At 50.1% G+C, this 8,418-nt stretch overlaps 1 protein-coding gene across 1 annotated transcript; it reads left to right on the forward strand.

Moving 5' to 3' along the window:
• The first annotated feature begins 725 nt into the window (after window positions 1-725).
• Window positions 726-3,081, forward strand: LOC123051961 (uncharacterized). The gene has a single exon (XM_044474977.1). It carries the CDS (start codon window positions 907-909, stop codon window positions 2,659-2,661), a length of 1,755 nt encoding a protein of 584 aa, XP_044330912.1. The 5' UTR covers window positions 726-906; the 3' UTR covers window positions 2,662-3,081.
• Window positions 3,082-8,418: the final 5,337 nt, after the last annotated feature.

Here is an 8,418-nt window from a genome sequence, read left to right on the forward strand (position 1 = left end):
GGTCGAGGTAACACTTTTGGCTTTGGACTTAAAAGGGGATGTTTGAACAAGGCGATGACACCCGCCTCAAGAAATGTTCATGGTAGGATGAGACCAGAAAGCCTACAATGGGGTGAAAATGAAACACAACATAAGGAGAGCTTGAGAGTAGCAAAATGGGAAAGGATAATGGCGGAGGCAACTATTCAGCGGGATTGAAGTAGATAACGAGCTGGGGGACAAGACTAACGTACCACGAACGCCAGAGAGGTATCACCTAGCTTCAGCTTCAAGAAAAAAAGAAAAAAGGGAAGAAAAAACAGCGCTCCAAACGGACTTGAAATGTTTGATTAAATTCATGGTTTTGCATTTCAAAGGAAGCACAGTGTTTTTTTATATCTTTTTAGAATGCATCGTGTTCCCAACCCTTTTACTTCTTGTCCCGTTTGGCGTACTCTGTACACCGTCGACGTGCACTCCTCTCTCCTTCCTTGCCGGTGAACTCGTCGGCGGTGAGGACGAGGTCACAGAGAAGGAAGACGGAGACGATCGTACGCACCACTCAGCAGTGACAGTGACTGACGCGTCCATACCCACCTCTCGGCAAGAAGAGCAGGGAAGACGACTGACCAGCGCCGTGCGTGCGTGTGCGATCTCCTTTCTCCCCCTCCTAAAAACTCGATCTTTCTTCCTCCTAAAACTAAAAAATTACTCCGGCGCCGACACACACCACGCAACGCAAAGGAAGGAAGACAGCCGAGCACGACAGTGCCACCCCACCGCACTCCCTTTCTCTCCCCCACTCCAACTCCACCTGCAACATCGCATCCCCATTCCCATTCCTACCTCTCCCACTCTCACTCCCCCTCCCGCTCCAACCAAATCTCGCCTCCGCTCCCCCCCCCAGATCCAGCCCGCCCGCCCGCCATGTCCTCCTCCGACCAGGAGGACCACGACGAGGACGCCCCCCTTGTCCGCGACCCGTCCCCCTCCTCCTCCCGCCACCCCTCCCGCGCCTCCGCCTCCGCCGTCGGCGAGGTGCCCGTCTCGCAGTCGCTCATCAAGGCGGCCAGCAACGTGTGCTTCTCCTTCTTCGTGCTCGCCGTGCTCGCCGTCACCGTCGTCGCCGTCACCTACCAGCCGCCCGACCCCTGGCTCCAGTCCTCCGCCGCCATCACCACCTCCCTCGCCCGCGTCCTCCCCAACTCCTCCTTCCTCCAGCCCGACGACTCGCTCCTCCCCACTGGCGAGGACTTCCCCTCCCCCTCCGCTGCCCCCGGCGCCGCCGCCGCCGCCCAGCGCGACGCCGCCGACCAGGCCCTCACCTCGGCGGGCGGCAACGCCACCGCGGGGACCTGCGACCCGGACGCCCCGCTCAACTGCACCGACCCGCGCGTGCTCGCCGCCGTCAAGGCCTTCAACGCCAAGGCCTTCTTCCGCAGGTCCATCGTCTTCCTCAGCTACGAGGCGCCCGTGCGCGGCCCCAAGCCCGGCCAGTGCGACGTGGCCTGGCGCTTCCGGAACCGCCGCGAGAAGTCCTGGCGCCGGTACAGGGACTACCGCCGCTTCGAGCTCACCCCCGGCGACGGATGCGCGCTCGACATCACCAAGGTCGGCAAGTTCAGGTCCGGGAAGAACGCGGCTCGCCCGCCCCGCCCCAAGGGTCCCAAGAAACCGCGCGTCGCGGCGCCGCCGGTGGATGCGGAGATCAACGACACGATCCCCCTCGTCGGGTCGGAGGCAGAGTTCAGGAGAGGCAAGTACCTCTACTACATGAGAGGCGGTGACCACTGCAAGAGCATGAACCAGTTCATTTGGAGCTTCCTGTGCGGGCTCGGCGAGGCCAAGTTCCTGAACCGGACGTTCGTGATGGATTTGAACATGTGCTTGTCCGGGGCTCACACAGAGGACGGCAAGGATGTGGATGGCAAGGACTTTAGGTACTATTTTGATTTCGAGCACCTCAAGGAGTCGGTGTCTCTGGTGGAGGAAGGGAATTTCTTGAAGGATTGGCGGCGCTGGGACAAGAAGAAGGGCCCGGGCCGGATCTCGGTGCGCAAGGTGCCCACATACAAGGTGACCCCAATGCAGCTGAAGAGGGACAAGAGCAACATCATTTGGAGGCAGTTTGATGGGCATGAGCCCGAGAACTACTGGTACAGGGTCTGCGAGGGGCGAGCTGCCAAGGTCATCCAGAGGCCTTGGTATGCCATTTGGAAGTCCAAGAGGCTGATGAACATTGTAACTGAGATTGCAGGCAGGATGGATTGGGACTACGATGGTTTGCATGTGGTCCGAGGGTGGAAGGCAATGAACAAGAAGATGTATCCGAACTTGGACGCGGACACATCACCCGACGCGATCGTAGATAAGGTGACCAAGCTTATCAAGCCGTGGCGGAACCTCTACATCGCAACCAATGAGCCATTCTACAACTACTTCGACAAGCTCAGGTCACACTACCATGTGCATTTGCTTGATGATTATAAGGAGCTTTGGTCGAATACGAGCGAGTGGTACAACAAGACGACAGCAATCAATAATGGGAAGGACGTGCCGTTCGATGCGTACATGAAGGTGATTGTGGACACTGAGGTATTCTACAGATCAAAGGCAAAGGTTGAAACGTTTAACAACCTGACGAGAGATTGCAAAGATGGAATCAACACGTGCAATTTGTGACACATGGGTTCATGGTGTGATAATTACCGGTGTCCATATACTCCTACTGGCTGGCGCAATGGAACTTGGGCGGACTTCATCCAGGGTTTGTCATATTAGGCATAATATCTTGATGCCGCTTGTCAGTCATAGCATGCTCAGTTGATTGCATTACATGTGCATCTAAATTATGTGCCCTCCATTCTTTTTGTATAATTTACCACTGTGCTCAAACCTGCAAAATCCAAAATAGTAACACTCAGTGAGCATTTTGCAGTGCCTCTACTTCTTAGTGTCTGGACTTCTGCAGTATCTCTGAGTCCCCATTAATTAGCTTGGGGTTTCTCTTCATTTATTGTATGTTTCCATATGTGTGTTGCTAAATATTCTCTAGTCGGAAATGAACTTTCAGAAAATTATACATTTTACTGTCAAAAGTCAGAACAGAGGTCACTATGGCCATCAGATTACCATGTATGCCGTGTTCGTTGTCATAAGTAACTTACTTACCTTGAATGATGCTTGCTCTGTGAGAATTGCAGACTATCAGTTGTGTTTCTCTTGTGTATAAATGGTAACATGTTGGAAGCTGTGACATAATATTGGAAGCTATGACATAACAGTGAACTTCTAGAATAGTGCGTTTGCAGTTGTCAGCTGCCCAGTGTTAAGTTGTGGACATTCATGCGATGTAGAGAAAAGAGAGGAGACCAGGCCAGTCTAGTCCAAATGAATTAACATATGTTGTATCCTATTGCATGATACTCCCTCCGTCCCAAAATGTAAGATGTTTTTTTGACACTATCATAGTATCAAAAAACGTCTTACATTTCGGGACGGAGGGAGTACATTGGTGCATATTTGAGGTTATGTAATTTCATTATGTTCGTTTGAGTATTTGTCACAGTGGGTTTTCTTTTTTGTTTTTGTTAAAAATGAACATCACATCAGTATTATTATAATCAGATTTCACAGTGGAAACCAATCAATCTAAGTCATTAGTTCAGACTTTGCCCTCAAGAAAGATGGTAGGTGGCATAAGTCCTTCACAATCGGTCGTCACACTAGTAGTTAAGTTTGATCAGCTGTTGTTTTCAGTGTGTTTGTTATCACCTCTTTGAGTGGCCGTACTTCAAGGAATGTTTCAACTGGCTGTTTTCGACTTGAGGATGTTGAGTATTGAAGCCATTCTGCGCATTTATCTCAGGCTGCTTTTTTGGACATGTTGGCCTACCTTTCTGAGCTTGATGAATTCACAATGATGCTTATGATTAAATTTATTTCTGCGCATTCATCTCAGGCTGCTTATTTTGGATATGTTGGCTGACCTTTCTGAGCTTGCTGAATTCATAATGATGGTTATGGTTAAATTTGTACCATCATGCATGTATGGTTCAGAGGTCTTATATTTACTGCCTACTTACTATTACTTCCACTACCTCTGGTAGACGGACTGATCAGTGATATTTGAACTGCAAAAACATCTTTATATTGAGTTACAGAGGTAGTAGGAAGTAAGCAAGTAAGCAGCTTGCTGTGGCCAACAAACCAGAGACATATATTGTTGGAGGAATGTTAAGGTGCCACACAGCAGGCTACATAAACCTGCTGCCCTGCCCTGAAATTGACAGTGGCATGCATACAAAGATGAGAGAATTCCTTATTTAACACTGTCCAAAAAATTTATTCCCTATTTGACACTGAAAAAATATTTCTTCCCTATCTAACACATCCTTTAAATTTTATTCCCAATATAACACTTCCATCCATTTTTTGTGCAAACAGTGTTAAATGGCACATGAAATGACAATTCTGCCCTTGAACGTCTATTCAATCATTTTCTTTATATTAGACTTAGGTTTCCTAGTTCTAATCAAGTCTCTCGTCGTGCATAACGTGTATATAAGCACCGCCAAGACTTCTTTGTACGATAGAAAAAAAGATTGAGAAGTACTGTATAATAAAAATGCAGGAGCGACATGACCAGCAAATCTCTCTGCCATGTTTGTTCTATTCGCCAAGCTAGCACAAGCAAGACTCAAGGCTCAAGTACGTCCATACATACGCGGCTAGAGATGATCACGTTTTGCTTCTAGGGAAAAAATAATCAAGCTGCATGTGTTTGAGCTAGCATTGCACGTACGTGCGCTGCTTGGGTGAATGGATCTGGCATTCTAAGAGCATCTCCAGCCGTTGCCCCCTCCCTTCCAGGACGCATAAAAATCGCCCCTGGGGGCGAGCCGGCGATACAATCGGCGCCGGGGGCGGTTTTGCGCCCAGTCGTCGCCCCCAGGCGTCGAAATTGGCCCACTTTTCAGCCCAATTTCGGCGAATAAAAGGCCCATATGGGCGAGAATATGCCCATATTCGGCGTGGTTCGCCGTGTCTCCGCGTTCAATTGTCAACACAATTTTTCTTATCACATATTTCATCACAGAAAAATCAAATACTTCAGCAAAATAGTACAACAACAAATAGTTCAATACAAATTATATAGTTCAACAAATAAAAACTCATATTTCATCACACGGCGTCCCCCTTGAGCCTCCATAGGTGCTCAATCAGATCTTTCTGCAGTTGATGATGCACCTGTGGGTTTCGGATCTCCTGACGCATACTGAGATAGGCAGTCCAGGTTGCCGGTAGCTGGTGATCGACTTCGGCTAGAGGACCCTGCCTGTAGTATGGTTCAGTGTCAAACAATGGGTCTTCTTGCTCGCTCTCGATGATCATGTTGTGCAAGATGACACAGCAAGTCATAATCTCCCACATTTGATCTTTGGACCAGGTCTGAGCGGGGTACCGGACAACAGCAAATCGAGATTGGAGCACACCAAATGCCCGCTCGACATCCTTCCTGCAAGCCTCCTGAATCTTCGCAAACCAGGATTTCTTGCCTCCTGCCACAGGGTTTGAGATCGTCTTCACAAATGTCGACCATCTCGGATAGACGCCATCAGCTAGATAGTACCCCTTGTTGTAGTGCCGCCCATTGATCTCGAAGTTCACCGGAGGAGAATGACCTTCAACAAGCTTGGCAAAGACAGGAGAGCACTGCAGCACGTTGATGTCATTGTGAGTTCCTGGCATACCAAAGAAGGAGTGCCAAATCCAGAGGTCCTGTGTGGCCACCGCCTCAAGTACCACACTGCAACCGCCTTTGGCGCCTTTGTACATCCCCTGCCAAGCAAATGGGCAATTCTTCCATTTCCAATGCATGCAGTCGATGCTTCCAAGCATCCCAGGGAATCCTCTTGCTGTATTCCGTGCTAGGATCCGAGAAGTGTCTTCCGCATTGGGTGTTCTCAAGTATTGTGGTCCAAACACTGCCACCACTGCCCGACAGAACTTGTAGAAACACTCTATGCTGGTGGACTCGGCCATGCGCCCATAGTCGTCGAGTGAATCACCGGGAGCTCCGTATGCAAGCATCCTCATCGTTGTCGTGCACTTCTGGATGGAGGTGAATCCAAGGGCGCCGGTGCAATCCATCTTGCACTTGAAGTAGTTGTCAAACTCCCGGATGGAATTCACAGTCCTGAGGAAGAGCTTTCGGCTCATCCGATAACGGCGCCGAAATGTTTTCTCGCCGTGAAGTGGAGCATCGGCGAAGTAGTCGGAGTAGAGCATGCAGTAGCCTTCGAGACGATGCCGGTTCTTTGCTTTCACCCGCCCCGGCGCCGACCCACCTCGCCGCGGCTTTTCATTGCTCGCCAGCAGCTGGGCGAGGGCGGCGAGCACCATGAGATGCTCTTCTTCCTGGACGTCGGCCTCGGCTTCCTCCTCCAGCAGCGCGGCGAGCGCTTCCTCGTCATCCGAGTCCATCGCCGAGGCAGGCAAATCGCCGAACACCTTGCGCCCGGTGGGCGTGTACCCGCCGCTAAACTGCCCCTCCGCGGCCGGAAACGCCCAGCTGCTGTTGGAGGGGCTGCCGCGGCGAAGCTCTGCTATTTTTCCGGTGGGGAATGGCTATCTAGCGGTGAAGGCCGGCGGGTGGCGCCGGGATATAGCTAGTGGCGGCCGAGGGCGCGGGGGGTGGGAGACGAGTCGGGGAAGAAAACCTTGACTTTTCCCCTAACGGTGTGGGCCAGCCGCGCTTTTCCCTTGCGCCGGAGCCCCCAATTGCCCCCCAGTGCGCCGGGTTCAGCCTGTGACCGCCGGGCGGAAAAAACGGCCGAATCGGCGATTTTCGGCGTCCTGGGGCCGCGACTGGGGCGTTTTTTGGCGCCGGCGCCCAAAAAATGGCCTAGGGGGCCCTGTTGGGGGCGCGGCTGGAGATGCTTTAAAACCAACACTACACCACGGCCTCGCGCAACACTCGTCCGCTCCCATCCACTGCGCCTTGATTGTTGTTGGCTCAGACCCGGTGTCGAGTACTTTCCAGCGACAATGATGAACGACGACTAAACGAACCAACATTGACTGGCTTGGTTCCTGCCCCAAGTCGGCTCAACCCGACGAGATACTTTACATCGAGACACACCTTACAGTGCAAAGCTGACCTCAGCTTGCTGATCTAGTGATCTCCAAGCCTAAACACATACCGACCTATGTACAACCCGCAAAAAATAAAAAATAAACACGTACGTACACAACAACCTTTGGCTGGATACTCAAACGCACGCACGCATTGGAGACTTCGGCTGATTGCCACACGTACGTATCGTGCGTTGTGATTTTACTTGGTCTACAAAGTTTACGTAAATATAGCAGCAGCTAGGACACGAACCACGTACATACAACTACAACTTGGTGATTGAACGTGTACAAACGGGACACTAACCACGTACGTCGTGGTTATTTCAAACTGTCCCCGCCACCCTGCCTCGAGGAATTTTTGCAGCCGGAACCAGGGGTAAACTTGTCTTTCACGTTTCATTTAACACCGTTAGGTCAAAAAATGAACCAAAGTGTTATATTGGAAACAAAATTTAAAGTTGGTGTTAGATAGGGAAAAAACATTTTTCCAGTGTTAAATAAGGAAACAAAATTTAAAATAGTGTTAAATAAGGAATTCTTTCTACAAAGTTTGGACATCATACAAACCAAACCAAAGCATCTTCAATTTCTTCATCTATATTAGATTAAGCTATGCAGGAAGCAATTTGTACAAGTTCCGCCCGTTTCGACAGCAGCTTGTTTGGAGGTTGGTTTCATATGGTACCCATCCCAAATTTCTCCTGCCAAAATTGACCACAAAGTTATCAAAATGTGCTTACAGCTAGTTTGTGCGTACGTTCTTGGATACCTATACCTATTAGAGAATAATCCCGTATTCCTCTTCTCTGTTTTTTCTTCAGAAAATCTAGTGACCAGATACTTTGGAGAGCCATCTGTATCAACTAGGACGTGCTTGTGTTCTCGAGTCATGAGTAGCGGAATTTTGTCGCGGACATTGCAAACATTTGAATCCTCGTTGAGTATGTGTTTTCGGAACTAGATATTGTCCTGAAGATTATCAATGAATATGAATGTGAATGATCTTGCACGTGATCTTCTCATGGAGCATCAGAGCATTTGTCAAATATTTCTCGCAAAAAAAGAGAGCATTTATCAAATAGAAAATATCACCGATTGTCTTGGTTCAACTGTTCAAGTATACAAAGCCGGCCCCAACAGCGAAGGTCCGTCCCGCTGGGTGACGGTTAGCGTATCGCTCCGGTGATTGCGGAGGCGATTAGGGTTTCGTGGGTTCTTGCTCGCTGTTCTGTGTCCAGATCGAGTCCCCGTCACCGTAACTGAGACTGCCGGCGCGTCTACTCTCCGTCGTGTGCCCAG

The sequence above is a fragment of the Triticum aestivum genome, chromosome 2D (assembly GCF_018294505.1).
Source record: "Triticum aestivum cultivar Chinese Spring chromosome 2D, IWGSC CS RefSeq v2.1, whole genome shotgun sequence".
NCBI classification, from domain to species: Eukaryota; Viridiplantae; Streptophyta; class Magnoliopsida; order Poales; family Poaceae; genus Triticum; species Triticum aestivum.

Bases quoted from the DNA above. Each gene is read 5' to 3' on its own strand.
- LOC123051961 (XM_044474977.1), top strand. From the start codon at position 907: ATGTCCTCCTCCGACCAGGAGGACCACGACGAGGACGCCCCCCTTGTC.